The sequence below is a fragment of the Mus caroli genome, chromosome 15 (assembly GCF_900094665.2).
Source record: "Mus caroli chromosome 15, CAROLI_EIJ_v1.1, whole genome shotgun sequence".
Taxonomy (NCBI): Eukaryota; Metazoa; Chordata; class Mammalia; order Rodentia; family Muridae; genus Mus; species Mus caroli.
The window spans coordinates 52,538,285-52,555,153 of record NC_034584.1 but is presented as its reverse complement, the minus strand read 5'-3'; the positions used below and the strand labels follow the sequence as shown (position 1 = coordinate 52,555,153).

The 16,869-nt window shown below is 43.3% G+C and overlaps 1 protein-coding gene across 1 annotated transcript in view; it reads right to left on the bottom strand.

The window, feature by feature from the left end:
• Fer1l6 (fer-1 like family member 6) overlaps positions 1-15,175 on the bottom strand; it is a 150,627-nt gene extending 135,452 nt beyond the window's left edge. The window contains exon 1 of the mRNA XM_021182769.2: positions 15,144-15,175. Within this exon, the coding sequence (XP_021038428.2) occupies positions 15,144-15,166 (23 nt within the window). The 5' untranslated portion in view covers positions 15,167-15,175. The remainder of the gene's footprint in view (positions 1-15,143) is intronic.
• Positions 15,176-16,869: the final 1,694 nt, after the last annotated feature.

Here is a 16,869-nt window from a genome sequence, read left to right as displayed (position 1 = left end):
AGAAGAAGAAGAAGAAGAAGAAGAAGAAGAAGAAGAAGAAGAAGAAGAAGAAGAAGAAGAAGAAGAAGAAGAAGAAGAAGAAGAAGAAGAAGAAGAAGGAGAAGAAGAAGAAGAAGAAGAAGGAGAAGAAGAAGGAGGAGGAGGAGAAGGAGGAGAAGAAGGAGAAGAAGGAAAAAGAAGGGGAGGAGGAGGAGGGAGAAGAAGAAGAAGAAGAAGAAGAAGGAGGAGGAGGAGGAGGAGGAGGAGGAGGAGGAGGAGAAAGGTTCTACGTTTGGAACACATACAGAGAGAATCGGAGAAAACCCAGTATTATCACCTCCGTGGTTTCCATTTCATCCATCAGCTGATATGTAATAAGATTCTCTGAAAGTACCCAAGAAGGCAGTGATCCCCTAGCTTGTTTAACAACGAAACGTACTTCATTCAAACTGTTAATTCAATCCAAACAATCAGGTATCATCAGTTCTGCATGGACCACAGTTGCAGACCACTTGGCAACATGTGCATACACCCATCCTATTCTTGGCTAAGGGATGGGCAAAACAGATGGGTTAGTGTGCTCTTTTCTCAGCAACACAATTGCTGAAATCCAAGCTACCGTCTGTCAATATAATCTTCTCTCAAAGAAGAGGAAATTAATTATTCTTTGCATTAAAGTGCTTTTCCTCATTTTAGGAAACGAAAGAGTTTGGATTATGTAAAGCTTATTCGATTTATCTGCTTCCCCAAAATAACACTGACCCAAGCAATATATTTAAACTGTCTTCAGATTTTAATCCTGAGCTTATTATGATGGGCGTCGCTCAAAGCATTCATCTTAGAGACAGTTGTGTTGAGTGTCAAGAGTCAGCTTGACTGGACTTCAGCTCCTGGTCATGACTCCACAGTTGAAGGAAGGGAAACTGAACACCCCGAGGAAAGGCATTATGTAGATTGTCTGTGAACAACCCAGTGGTGCAAACCCAGTCTGCTTGTGTGAAGCTTGAGGAGAAAACACATCTCCACAAGGCCATGTCCCTGGGTAAGCTCAGCTAGATTAGAGTCTCCTAACAGAGAAGGTATCTGGCTGTCTCTGGGAAGTAGAGACCAAAAATGGGATCTGGGTGTTTTGGATCTGATCTTTCTTCTTGAGGGGCACAGCGATTGAACAAGGGTACCCTTCCTCTGGTGGAGGAGGGAGAGTCATTGTAGTTCGCCTCTTAAAATAGCATTCACTGACTAGAGCAGACATCTTTCACAGATATCACTCACCCTCCATGATCTTCAAAATACAGTCGGATGCTAGAAGCCAATTATTGGACTGAGCGTGGGGTCCCCAACGGAGGAATTAGAGAAAGGACTGAAGGAGCTGAAGGGGTTTGCAACCCATAAGAAGAACAACAATATCAACCAACCAGAGCTCCCAGGATCTAAACCACCAACCATGAAGTACATATGGCTCCAGCTGCATATGTAACAGAGGATGGTCGTATCAGGCATCAATGAGAGGAGAGGTCCTTGGTCCTATGAAGGCTTGATCGATGCCCCAGTGTAGGGGAATTGAGGGTGGGGAGGTGGGAGTGGGGAGGTGGGTAGAGGAACACCCTCATAGAAGAAGGGGGAGGATAAGGGGTTTCCAGGAGGGTGTAAAGTGGGAAAGGGGATAACATTTGAGATGTAAATAAAGAAAATATGCAATAACAAACGGTTACACACACGCACGTATGCACACACACACACACACACACACTTACTTAGGTGAGGAAATAGAAGCCTCGTGTAATAAAGTTGCTGATACAAGATTATGGAATTTGCCACTGGCATCTCCTTCTCATGTGTTAACAACTTCTCAGCGAAGCTCATAAATTGCTTTGATAATCACGAAAAACATCTTCAACAGAAAAATTAAGCTTCTTACTAAATAATGAGTGAGAAAGAATTACGCTTCTCTCCTACAGTTGCTGATATTAGAGATGGGAAAGTGAAAGCAGTTAACAGAGCTGTGTAAGACAGAAAAGCAGATTCCGGCCAACAGGCTGAAGCTGCCTCCTCTTCTGGATCTGCAAGACAAGTGACATTGTGCGGAGCCTCTATCTGTCCCTGTACTCCCAGGACTGAAGGGCCAGGCTAAGGTTGCCTGTGACCCTCAGAGTCTTCTGTTCAGGGTCACAAAATTCCAAAAAAAAAAAAATTCATCCATGGACCATAGTGTGGATTAACATTCTGGGAAAAACCATGACAGCATCTAGCCAGATGGGTGAAAGAATTCAAGTTCAAATTGGAGAGACCTTAGCACAGTGGTGCTCAATAGTCCTAATGCTTCTACCCTTTAATATAGTTCTTCATGTTATGGTGACCCCCCCCACCATAAAATTATTCCATTGCTACTTCATAACTATAATTTAGCTACTGTTATGAATCACAATGTAAATAGCTGATATGTGACCCCGAGGTTTAAAAGCTGGTGATGAGGCAGAATCTTAAAATTCACCTGGAGAAAGACAGTCTGCTGAGACCACAGTGAGGAAATGGAAAGAGGACTATTCCCTGTCCTGCAATGCGTATCAACAGAAGAGAGCAGGGGGAGCAGGAATAGACAGTGGCTCAGTGACAGTGGCAACAGGCAAAGCAGAGAGAAGATGAATCTTCATAAGCACCAAGCAATGAAGTGACAGGGAGCTGATGGCCCAGGGGACTGCAGGATAGTCATAGCCCTGATGTGAAACCCCCAAATCACAGTAGCTCCTGCGAGATGTTCTCATCCCTAAGATGCACACTTGGATGAAGTCCTGCCCTCCAAAAAGCTACTGGGTTAGTCTACATGAGTGATGCGAATAATTATAACAATGGCGATTATTCATTTGAGCTCTTATGCCCAGGAAGTACAACAAACACTTTTATACACTTACCCCATTTTGTCTCCACAGCTATTCTATAAAACAAGAATGGCTGTCTCTATTTTCCAGAAGAGGAAATAGATGGATAGATAGACAAATAGATACATAAATGAATGAAAGATAGATAAGTAAATAGATAGATGATAGTTAGATGGTAGATGATAGATAATTGATAAATGATAGATTGATAGGTGTATGATAGATAGATTGATAGATGATAGTTAGATAGATAGATAGATAGATAGATAGATAGATAGATAGATAGATAGATAGATAGATAAGCATTCAAGCTACTTGTCCAGACTCAATCAGCTTTAGGTGATAAAGCCAAGACACTATTCCAAATCCTTATCTCTTAAACTTTATACTTTAGTGCTAGTATTTAGCATATCCATTGAACAAAATTCCACCATGGAGGGTGGCCTGTGCATTGTTTTCCTGTGCAACCTAAACCCAAAGTATCCTTATGCTACCCAACCCAAGGGAACTATCACTGAAATTGGCAAGCAGGCATGTCTTTCTATAAAATAATACCATGTGCAATCCTCATTCAATTATTGTTATAAAGTGAGTGGTGGATGTTAAAATTGCTTGTGCTGAAGCATGTAGATCAACTGAGAAGGTGTTCAGACCCATCACCATCACTGCCACTCTTGGTGTCTAGCCACGCATGCCAAAAGCTCCTAGAAGAGAGAAACACCACCTATTCCATTCTTCTTGCCTCTGACATCATAACATTCAATAAATATTGGACAGCAGATACTAAGACCTTCAATAATGAAGACTATGCTGGAGAAAGCTTGGTCATTCAGTTCAGCTATTTCACTTAATAGATAGACTACACACCAGATTAGCCCCGAAGCATCAAGGTCAAACTCAGATCAAACTCAGAGTGAAGTCCAAGAGTCCTGCCCGCCATTCTACTGCAACTTTTATGCCAGCGTGTGTCTGTTCTTGATGAATGGAATAGGGTTGGGGAGGTTTTCAAGTGAAAAGAATTCTCATGTTTTCCTGCCCTCCAAGCGATGTGGGCTATCTCCTGGAGAGAGTCTAGAGCAATTGTAAAGCCTGTGAACAGCGTATGTGGGATGTGTCGGCATTCATCCCTGTGAGATATCAGCTCCCTGGACACATGGTCAACGGCCATTTCCACTGTTATCTGTCTCCCATCTTAATAGGCTGCTCTAGCCAGTTTCCCCATAGACTCAGCTGCACAGCTGATTGAAGGACTCTTGACAAGTGACTGTAAGCCATCTAGATGTTCCCCGTCCTAGGAATTTCACTTTGAAAAGAACATTTTCCAGTTTGATTTTCGTGTGTGTGTGTGTGTGTGTGTGTGTGTGTGTAGCTATCTCTGTGTTCTACTCTGAGAGAATTTTTTTAACCTTATCATCTTCTCTGTTTTCCTTTTATTGGTTCCTTTTTTTTTCTATAAGTCCTTATCTCTGCAGACTTGAAGACAGATGCAATCAAAATGGACAGATAATTTAAAAATTGGTTTGTTACTCCTGTCATATGATTCATGAAGCAGAGCAGGGATTCCTGAATCAAATCACTTACCTTCTTATAGTAATTACTGCATGCTTTCTGTCTCCCATCACCATGGATACACAGCAAGACTGTGATGCTCAGGTGTTCATGAGCCTAACATAGGCTGTGCTCATACATTTTTCCTTCATCAACAGGGTGTGTGTGTGTGTGTGTGTGTGTGTGTGTGTCTAAGTCTAAAAGAAAGTGTCAGAGCTGTGAACTACCCAGTGTGTGTGCAGGGACTACATCCGGGCAAGAGCCGTACCCACTGAGCCATTCTTCCAGCCTCTTCCCACCCCTATTTTAAAGATGAGAGAAAGGAGGTCCCTTGTGAAGGCAAACCACTTGCTTGGGGCCACTCTAACCCAAAGAAGTGGGAAAAGACTTCAACCCAGGCAGGGTCTTCTGAGCATATGCATTAAAAAGACGAGCCTAAATAAGGGGCAATTTGAATATCAAGATAAGTAACATACTATATAAACAAGGCACAAACCCACATGGATATTAAAAGGGGGTGAGGTGGCTAGGAAAGAAAAGAAAATGAGAAATCTTTTTTAAAATAGAGGGAATAATGTATAGAAATGGAGGTGATAATGTAAGAAATTCAATCACCTTTTTTACAATCCTTTTGGTGATGACTAATTAGCTCAGAATCAGCCATGAAAGTTCTGCTTGGGCTCCTCCTTGAGAAAGAAGAACAGAGTTGTCCCTGCAACTCACTGGACAGCCATGTCCATGGTCTGCGGCTGCAGGCTGGATTGGGTGAACACATCTTCCCAGCTCCCAACCGGCTTGACTCACGCCTTGTCTTTGGAACCCAAGATTTCTTTTCTCACAACAGGTATATACTCCATAAGGGCTATCTGAGGGAGTCAGGAGGTCCAGGCAGCCCCTCAGCGACCACCTTCCTCCATCCCACAGAGAGAAAGCAGAGGAGAAAGAACAGAGTCGGTTTCTGAGCAGCACACTGGCTGTTCTGGGGTGAAAGTTATACGTTAGCCCTGCATCTTCAGGGATGTTGACTCTGACCAGTCCAGAGGAAAATGAATCCCCAGATATACAAACCCCTACAAGCATGTTTCCCCCATAAGATACCATGCTGTCCTGCAAAAAGCTTTGACAGGACTCTTAAGTCCCTGGAAGCCATTCCCACACCATCAGAACCAGGGCAATTAAGAGCAACACCTGTCTATTGAGATGTGACTTCCTGGGAGTCAGGCACCGTGCCAGTGTCTCACAAACACCATAATATTCCACCCCATAGAAACCCCTATGTGCACACCAATCTATTCTTATTTTTTAAATGAGAAAATTGAGGAAGCCTAGAGAGCATAAACGATTTGGGCCTGAGTTAGGCCTTCTATGGCTATGATGAAATGCCAGGACCAAGGAGCAAGTTGAGGGGGAAAGGGTTGGTTTGGCTTATACTTCCAGACCACAGTCTGTAATTGGAAGAAGTCAGGACAGGAACTCAAGTAGGCTTGGAACCTGGAGGCAGGAGCTGATGCAGAGGCCATGGAGGGTGCTGCTTATTGGCTTGCTTCCCCTAGCTTGCTTACCTTTCTTACAGAAGTCAGTCTCACCAGCCCAGGGATGGCACCACCCACAATAAGCGGGGCCTTCCCCCATTAATCACTAATTGAGAAAATGCCTTACAGCTGGATCTCACGTAGGTATTTTTCTCAACCGAGGTTCCTTCCTCTCTGATGACTCTAGCTTGTGTCAAGTTGACGCACAACACCAGCCAGTACAGCTCAATTAGGACCACTCTGACAGAAAGTGGTGGGACCTGCAAATTCAAGCCAGGCAGGTCCTCTCTGAGACCATGACTAACCCTGAGGTTAGTCACTGTGCCCCCCAGCTCAAGTGTCTATGGCTCCACTGTTAACTCTGCCTCATCTTCCTCTGTCTTTAAGGCAAAACTCATGTGAGTAGCTCTTTCATCTTCCCTCCTTGTGTGTCATGATGTTATTAATTTACTCATTCACATAATATAAAATCACAAAGCATTTTTCTAGATACCGAAGACACGTGATAGAAAAGGAGAAAAAGATGTGGTTATAAAGACATGAAAATACAGTACAAGAGGCCTGGGCCTAAGGTGGGGTGTGCATACCTACCCTGCCCCCTATAGGGATCATAGCATTGGGAAGGGTGGAAGCTGAATTGCTTCTAATTCCACTACCACAGAAATCAGCAGCTGAGTCAACAACCCTTCCATATTTGCTCTCTCTCCCTCTAGTTCTCACACTTGACCATATTCCATGATATCTGCCCTTCGTGCCAAAGACGACTATACCCAAAAGGTAAGTTAGAGCCAACTTAAATAGTAGAGTTGTAGAGTGGAGCGAGGCTGTCAGGCCTGGATAGAGAACACGTGCCTCCATATTAACTCATCTAACCCATGCTTGAATCAGAACTCCTTCCTATACACGGAAAGTTCCAGTCATCTTTTATCAATTACTTTCATTTTATGTGCACGTACACCATAGGTATGCAGGAGCCCTCAAAGGCCAGAGGACATTAGATCCCTGGAACTGGAGTTACAGATGGTTGTGAGCTGCCTTGTGGGTGCTCGAAACTGAACCCTGGTTCTTGGCAAGAGCAGCAAATGCCCTTAACCATTGAGCCCTGAGGCAATAATATTTTTAGTAACTTTCTGTTGCCTTTGACATGAGCTCTGTCAGTTAAGGATGCCCTGGAAAGTAGATAGGATTCTGGAAGCAGAATTAAGCTCACATCTCAGTTTTACTGATGTAGCTAAACATATAACCTCTCCAACTTCCACTGACTGGAAACAGTGAAAAGCTGTGGTCCTGATTCTGATGTTTTATAGACTCAGAGAATGCAGCTCTGGTTGGATTCTCTCTCCCTCTCCTCCTCCCTCTCCCTCTCCCTCTCCTCCTCCCTCTCTCCCTCTCCCTCTCCCTCTCCCTCTCCCCCTCTTCCCTCCCTCTCTCTGTCATGGATCTGTCTTTCTGTCAGTCATCTATCTCTTTCCCTCCTGGGTTCTCAATAAGAGCAGCAGGATCTACCCCCCTCTCTCCCTCCCCCCTCCCCCCTCTTTCCTTCCCTTTCTCTCTCCCTCTCTCCCTCCTTCCCCACCTCTTTCATGTGGTACACCAAGCACACACAATAAATAGGAGGGCCACGAGAGACTAGAAGAGTTGAATCCTGGGTGTCTAGAGAGACTGTTTTCTTTGCTTCAACAAGCTTTAGTATTGTTCAAGCCAAGAACCTGGAGAATTCCAGAGAGAATTCCTGTAACCAGGTCCTCTCTCCAGCTCACCTTTTAACTTCTAGGAGATCCTGCCCCTGGGGTTGCAGGTGGATTCCTAGCTCAGAGTCCTTTACTGCAGGGGTGTTAACTCACCACTCTAGGAAGCTTCCTGTCTGGCTGTGCATCACCCTCTCCAGGAAGCTTTATCAACAATGAGTCACTCTGGGTAAATAGTGACTCCTTCAGGATGATCTGGCTTTCAACAGCTGACAGGAGATGCACAGGAAGTAATCCTGTTCCCTTCTCAGTACCCTCCCACTCAGTTAGAGAACTGGCTTTCTTGATGCTAACATACAGAAACCCTCTCTGGCTAGGTTAAGTAGGAAAAGGCATGAGTTTCAGATTCCCAACGAGTCTCAGAAAACCAGGATCAAATGCTACAAATCTGGGAAGATCTATATTCATCTAATCACAGCCCCTGGGTGAACCCTGCTATTGGACACAGCAATTTCTCTACCCCGTTGCTGCCCCAAACCCTGTCACTGCTCTCTCTAATTAACAGATCTATCTGTTAGGCTGTACCAGCTTCGTCATGGCATAGTCCTCCAATTCCGAATCTCAGTTGTGAGCATGTGATTAGTGGAGCCTGGATCATGCGCCTGCATCACCAGTGCCAATGCTTTAGACCTTGAGCAAATCTGCAGCTCATAAAGGGAAGTCCAAAGGTGCAGAAGAGACAGAAGAGAAAAACAAAGATCTGTCTACCACCGCCAGGCTGCAACAATATTAGTTAACCCAATATATAGAGTAAGGACTTGACAACTCCAAGGTATTGAGGGGAAGGTTTTTATTGTAGGTATAGGGAGAGTACAGCCAGAGGCATCTGGAAGAGTCCAGAGCAGGGAGGGAAAGGAGTAGAAAACATGGCTCACAGAATGGACCAGGGCCATGGTGCAGCAGCAATGGGAGATAGCGGGGCAACAAAAGAGATGGGACCAAGAGTTCGTGGCTGAAATGGAGGTGTTGTATAGGAATCAGAAGTTGAGGGAAGGAGCTGAAGACGCTCAGGGTAGTGGTTAGATTAAGAAAAGCCAGGATGCTATTGTGGACTCTGTAGCAGGAATTTGGGGTGCAGAGAGAGCCAAGAGGCCAGCATGCACTTAGGTCAGCCATTTGTCCCAAGTTTCTTTTGGACCTGACACCCAAGTGACCTTTTGTTCCCCCAAAATAAGCAAATTGGAGTCTTCATCTATTGCTCTCCTAGGCAAGAGTAAGCATTCGGATTTTATAGAAAAAATATGAGAAAACTTTTCTTTGCATTCCATTAAAAAAGATAATTTACTCGTCAATTTAATCCTTGATGTATATTCGAGTATGGGGAGAAATAAATATGCCTGTCTAATTCCTATAATCATTTGTAACAATTATATAAGTAAATCTTATCATTATGCATGATATACACAAGATATCCATTTCAAAAAAAAAAAAAAAAGCTGTGACAAGCAGCCATGTGACAAGAAGCCTTGGGGTGGATAGATGCAGGCAGGCAGCCGGTAAAGCTTCAGGAGACAGCCATCCTGTCAAACGAATCTAACCCAGCTCTCTAACCAAGACAAGTGAAGACCACTGAGAAGCAGCAAGACATGTGATCTATTTCCATTTTGTTGGGGGTTTGGGACGCTTCACTCTGATGATGTGGCCATCAATAAAGTAAGACAATAGCAGCCATCTCACCCAAGCATTAACCAGAAGGATTTCCGAGGGAAAACACCATTAACTAAAGAATTACTACTGTGACAAATGGCGCTGCCACCAAAGCCGCTGGAAGATTTTTGAAAGTTAGTATATTTATTACAAAGTACAGGAAGCCAGCATTCCAGTTTAGCACAGAAAATCCCAGCTGTCTTTTGGACATTTAGTCAAGAAAGTGTAGTCATTATCAAAGGATCTTTCCCCACTCCACAGGCACAGTGGTTCCCTAACCAGTCAGTAAAGTCTCCATCCATTGCTGATCCGTGTTTTCCTTAGAGTCCCAGAAAGGAGAAAATAAAACCCCTCCCATAAGCCGGACCCTACCAACAGCTGGACACACTGTAACTGTACACCTGACAATAGCTTCAGTCATGCCAAAATGTTGGTGTTTTTGTCCCCCAATGAGATTGAGCATTGAGTCCTCATGAGCCATTTCTATCCCTCCAGACTTTTGTCCTTTTCACTGCCTGTTGGGTCTACAACCCTCCGCAAACTACAAAACTCCTCTGGGTTCTCATTTTAGTTTCAGTCAAATAGGGCTAATGAGAGCATCTACCTCAGAAGGTATCACAAATACCAAACAAAGCTATTTATGTAGAGACTACCACATAATAATGAGGTACAGCATGAACCAACGTCTCTTTTCATTCTTTAGTTGTTATTTGCATTTTTCCTGTGCGTGCATGTGTTCATGCCTGCCTATCTGCTGGTGTGTCTGTCTGTCTGTCTGTCTATAGAGGCCAGAAGAGGACATTGGACCTCCTGGAGTTGGAGTTTCAGGTGGTTACAAACTGCCCAATGTGGTCAAACTCTGGTCCTCAGAAAAGCACTGAAAGTGCTCTTAACTACTGAGCCATCTCTCTAGCCCCCAAACCCCCATTTCTCACAGTCTTTGGAGCCAGTGTATTAGGAAGTTCAAAATTGTCCCTATTTTAGAAACAGATAAAATATCAAACTATCCCCCCACACTAGAGTTCAAGATAGCTTTTTATAACCAAACGAGTTAGTATTTATAGTCTATAGTCTGTAGCAAAAAATTTTTAAATGTCACATTATTTGGTCACACACACAAAAAATTAGCCATGTCCCAGTTTTGAAAGCAAAATCTTGTGCCATGCTTAAAACAAACTCTTTTCTGAGAGATTTATGGATTTAGAAATTGTGGGTAGAGACTGTGAGCCCAGGCAGTGGTTGTGTTACAACTTAAGTTCTGTAGCCCCTGCCTTGCCTCGTGGATATTCTGATCTCTGAGTCTTGCACCTCTTGAGTTTCTTTTTTATTATTATTTATTGTCCCATTTTCATATGTGTTGGTAGAGTCCATACATGTGTACACTCATGCTTTTTATGTGTGTGAATACATGGGTGTGTAGGTACTTGTGTGGGCACATGGGTGTGTAGGCACTTGTGAAGGTACTGGATTGTTGCTGGGTGTCTTCCTCTATAGCTCTTCTGCCTTCTGCCTTATTCACTGAGGCAGAGTCTCTCAGTCAAACTTGCTGGCCATGGCTGTGGTTAGTCTTGTTAGCCAGCTTGCTCTGTGTTCTAAGGTTGAAATTATAGGTAGGTGGCCACACTGGCCTGGCATTTATGTGGGTTTCTGGCGATCTGAAGTCTGCTCCTAACGCTTGCATGGCAAATGGATTAGCCCCTGAACCATCTTCTCAGCATGCCCACTGGCTTTCTGACTCACTCCTCTATTGTCTGTGGACAACCATGACCTCTCGTACTGCATACATTTCCCTCCTAAACCATAATACAAAGTACCCTGCTCTAAGGACCTCTGTAGTGACTTCCCCAAAAAGCCTTGTTCCTCTTGTGCAGACTCCTATACCCAGCTAAGTCTCAGAGCAAGCTTAGGCAGAATGCCAATGCACCAGCAGTGTTTACTGCAACCATAGCTCTCCTTTGGGGAGTTTCCTCTCTTTCCTGCTCCCTTCAAGTCACCCTGCCCTCCAATGGCTCCAATAGAAACCCTGCTTATCCCCCAAGCCACAGATGTCACCTTCTGTCATGCCAAACAAATGTCCCTGCCCTCAAATGGCCACCAGCCTGAGAACCAGAATCTTAAGACTTCCTATAGTTATAAGTGATGTCTCATGAGCCTTTTACCCAGGTGCAATTGCAGAATGTAAGGGCCAACGTTGTGTGACAAGTGGGAGGGATTGGCTTATTTCAGGATGGCCACAAGAGAGGCTGTATGCAAATGATCTGTAACCCCAATCTTTATGGGTTTACATAGGAAACAGTCCCTGACCTCACCCATCCCCAGAAGTGGTTCCTCCCATGCTATGGCAGGTCCCCTGGCAGGCAAGTATCTACACCTTAGCTTTGCAGGTTGAGATCCACCACTCCACTGTCAATTATCCACTATAGATTACAACTCCAGTTGATCTCGTGTAGACCCACTGAACTAAGGATCCCTCAACACCTGGGGTCTAAGGTGTTGGCAATATTCTACTTCCAACATCAAAAGAAAGATTGTGAAACCCTTGTCTAATTGATCAGAATCTGACCCTATTCTACCCTACACAGATCCCACAGATGCCTCTTTGATGAGCTTAACGCTACTTTTAAGGACTCCAAAGCAAGATTATTTGTCTGCTCTGAAATTGCATCCAGTGCTTTGTGTCCATTTCCATCTGAAGCACTGACTCTCAATGAGGTTATGGCCTCTTTGGGGGGGATCAAATGACCCTCATAGGGGTTACCTAAGACTATGAGAAAACACAGATATTTACATTACACTTCATAACAGTAGCAAAATTATAGTCATGAAGTAGCAATGAAAATAATTTTACGGTTAGCTGTCACCACAATATGAGGAACTGCGTTAAAGGGTCCCAGCACCAGGAAGGTTGAGAACCACTGGTCTAAAGGCATCCACTCTTAACCCTCTCCTAAACACGGTCCACACTGCATAACTCTGCACATTAGCCAGATCGAATACACAAGGATATTCATTATGTAAGTATTGCATAAGAAGTGACTCAAACATCTGGTGACAAAAATCTAAATAATGTTATGTATCTAATGCAAAAGTAAACACGAGGGACTGGTGGACGCTGTGTCTTTTGTGTCTTTGTTGGACTGAAATGGTGCCTAGCACTCAAGACATTATTGCTTCAAGAAGACATAAGAAGATTTAACACTCACAGTGTCCTAGAATGCTGAGATGAAAGGAAGTGGAGGATCACAGACTCTTTTAATCTTAAACACTTTTCATTCACCCACCAGTAATAGAACAATCAGTATGTGCTGAAGAAAAGTGGGTTACAGAACAGCATGAAGAACACGATGCAGTGTCTGTAAAAATAATGAATATATGCATATAAGGGTGCCTGGAGGGGTGTTCCACCAAAATATTTCTCTCTAGGGTGTAGAACTGGATTTATTTTTATTTTTGTCTTTGTGGCTTTCCCTGTGTTATTTTACATATTTATAAAGATTGTGCATTAGTTTTGCTTTCTGAAGATACTGTGGAAGTTCTTTGTTTTGGAAAAGGGGGCAACACCTGGAGCAAAGAAATTCTCACCCAATACCAGTTTACTAGTAACTTCCCAGAGTCTTTTTGCTGCTGTGCATGATTTAACACCATGAATAAATGAAGATCTGAGGACCATACCAAATGTCATAACATAAAAAATGCCCTCACCTATAAATGCTGAAGACCACCTCAGCATCAACTCAGTTCTTGGCAGTTCCAAAAGGCTTTTACTCTCAATGTCTTATGTATACTTCAAACAAGCTAGTTGACCAAACAGAATTTTCCCATGTTTCCTTGGTAACCACTAGTCAACATTTCCAGATTAGCACCATTGTTTGCTGGATGGATGGATGACTGGCTAGATGGATGGATGGATGGATGGATGGATGGATGGATGGATGGATGGATAGATGGGTAGGTCGGTGGATGGATGGGTGGGTGTGTAGATGGGTATGTGGGATGGATGGATGGGTGGGTGGATGGATGGATGGATGGATGGATGGATGGATGGATGGATGGATGGATGGATAGGTGGGCGGATGGATGGATACATGGGTGGATGGATGGATAGATGGATGGATGAGTAGGTGGGATGGTTGGATGGATGGATGGATGATGTGGATAGATAGATGCATGGATGGATGGATGGATGGATGGATGGATGGATGGATGGATACATGGGTGGATGGATACATGGGTGGATGGATGGATAGATGGATGAGTAGGTGGGATGGATGGATGGATGGATGGATGGATGGATGGATGGATGGATGGATACATGGGTGGATGGATGGATAGATGGATGAGTAGGTGGGATGGATGGATGGATGGATGGATGGATGGATGGATGGATAAGAGAGTGAGTGAACAGACAAAAGAATGAATTAGCACACCTATTTTACTGACAAGAAGACTGAGAAGCAGGCATGAAGCAACATACCTAAGGGGATATAATCAACATAAAACCACCAGATGGGACTCACTATCTTTATTTTCCTTTGTACAAAATACTACCTCAATTCCACTATTTTTAGAAGGAAATACCCCAATGTTATAGATAGCATTGATAAACAGAAGTCAGTCATAGTCAAAACACCCATGGCACAGGTATTGACCTACCAAAATGCTACCAGCCCCAGCAACTGTATGAGCTCTTAAGGCTTCACGGTAGGCCAAGCCTTAACTCATGACTGTTGTATACGTGTGGGTCTTAGGTGTTAGAAGAGCTCTTTATGGGATTAATGAAGGAGCTACTTGCTTCCTGGTATGGAAATATTTCGTTATTTTAACAACAAAGAACCATCCATATGCATGTACCATGCTAAAATCCCTCCACACACTGGAAGGATTGCTACTCATGGGAGAAACCACTCTCCTCATTCAAAGCAAAGCCTTTACAAGGGCACTAAAAACACCTATCTCCTGGTAATTCACCTCCTGGTGAATCCAATGTGTGCAAATAAATAGAATCAAATACCTTTACCTTCTTCTAAACATTATCCTGAGATGTGGCAGGGGCACATGGAAGGAAATGAAACAAGATACAACCAATCCTCAAGAAATATGCAACATGCTGCAAGAACAGCCTACATTAATTCATCACTTCAATTCCAGATCAAAATTCAGATCCTGCCCCTGAATTAAGCCTTCAAATACTTATATACTTCCTCAAAGTCACTTTGCAGATGAAAATACACAAGCCAGCTTCTTCCACCCAGCCCAACACAGATGAAGATCCAAGTCCTTCTTGAATTACAGGACTAATAGCCGATGCACTGTGAGGCCGTTGTCACCACCTGGGCAAGGTTTTAGCCCCTGCACAGCTCTGTAAGCAAGTCTGTGATGGAAGCCAGTGAGCAATACACATGAACAAAGGTTGGGGCGCTCTCAGCTCTCACTGACAGATTGTCCAGGGACTTGGCAGTGGAAGATGATGGCCAGGGGAAGAAAGGAACCAAGGCACTGAGTAGGATGAGAGTTCATTCCAATAACATCAGAAAAAAAAATCCCTAGTTTGTGATCAAAAGTCTTTAGTAACTGTTAAAGTCCAGCTCGAGGGATGAAAATAACTTTTAAAAATGTTATCTCCAGAGATGATTATTAAAATATCATTCATTTCCTCATCACATCAGAACCAGGCCCAGTTGTTCCTCTGGTCTGTGGCCTTTCCCTGCTAAGCCTTAAATCTTAGCTACTTAGAGAGGAAGCCCCTTACTCCCTACTCCCCTGGTTACAAGAACACCCGGAAACCTCCCATTAAAAAGAAAGCAGTGTTTTACTTGGCTTTAGATGGCTTCTCCATTCTTCCTCTCCTTAGTGACTCCTCTGGTTCAGGAACTAGCAGAATCCTGGTGTCTGGTTTTACCTAGGTCCTGGACACAGGTTTTTAAGTTTCAGAGTAATCTGGTGGGTAGGGCTATTTGGGGGTGTGGCTGAATCAACAAGGCTGGCTGGGCATGGCTGTTTGTAAGCATCATGTTACCCTGTGCAATCAAAGATACAAAGATAAACTCTCCCCTAAGACAGGACCAATCTGTCAGGCTTCTCAGCCACTCTTGATATCTGAGTTGCTCCTCAGCTCCCTTCAGTGATTAAAGCAAAACATAGATGTCTTCAATCCTCAAACATTCATCTTAGAATTATGAGATGAGGCCATCTCCTCTCAATGAGAGTAACAAGATCATCCAATTCCCCCAGAATAAAGCTGTCGGCGTAAACTTTTTGAGGTAATACGATGCTCTGCCACCTCCCTATTTAGAACAGTAGCCACCAACTCATATAACTGTTGGATGTTTGAAACATGGCTCCGCAATAGGATAAATGTATATAATTTAATGTAAATATAATCAGCCACAGGAGACTACTGTTTAAACACCACAGTTGAAAAATATTCTCAAAAAGTTATTCCTAGGGAAAAAAAAGCTAATAAATTGTTGGGATCTGATTCTCCACATCTGCAGTTGTGAGATCTTTCTTTTTTTTCCGGTGCTGTGGTCAAACCAAATGCATAGTAAGCAAATATTCTTCCATTGAGCCCTGTGGAACTCATCCTTGACATTGAAGGATGTCATACTCAGCCTTCACTCATCCTAATAGGACATTTAGCATTCATTAAAATGTCTGAAATTAATAAAAATTCTATTGCCTTTTAATGAAGAAAACTTAAAAAGGTCAAAACTAAGGATTCCATAATACTTCTAATTGGAAAAGCACAATGATAAAGATAGTAAAAATCCCATACTTTTAACCGTATCAACTACCACAGTACCATGAAGCATACCACAGTAGATGCAAATACTGTGTAATTTTCTCTGCCTTCTTATGACTCAAATACATGGATTCCCAGAGCCTCCAGAATCAGTGACCATTCCCAAAGGGAGAGCTCATATGGAAGTCAGGGGTTTGTTTAAACTCTGGTTTTAGGAAAGGAATAAGGGAAGGAGGGAGAGAAGGAAAGAGGGAGAGACAGAGAGACAGAGAGAGAGAGACAGAGAGAGAAACAGAGAGAGAGACACAGAGAGAAACAGAGAGACACACACAGAGAGAGAGAGAGAGAGAGAGAGAGAGAGAGAGAGAAACAAAGTCAGAGAGAGACGGAGAGAGCAGACAACAAAAGAGCTCCCTCAGCTCACACAGCAAGTAAATCAACTGTGATATCACCCTGGTGCCTAAACTCCAAGAGCCAAAGAAAAGAATGAGCTACAAACCTACAAGGAACAGTCATATGATTTTATTAGAAATTATTTCCTTTTCTTTCCCTCTATTGCAAATAGTGAGAAATAAGAGGAACAGCGTTTGTACACATAAAGCTGTGAAATGATGCCCTAGCATAAATATGCCTATCCAGGAAGGCCTATGAACTGAAAGAGCCCCATTGATCCTTTAGTAAAATCCAATAACTTTTAAGATTTTATTTTAAAGCTTTCATAATCTTCCAGTTCTTTGCGGGTTTTATCCATATCCGTGGGTATTGTTCCAGAAACGAGCAATAAAGTAAAGATCACC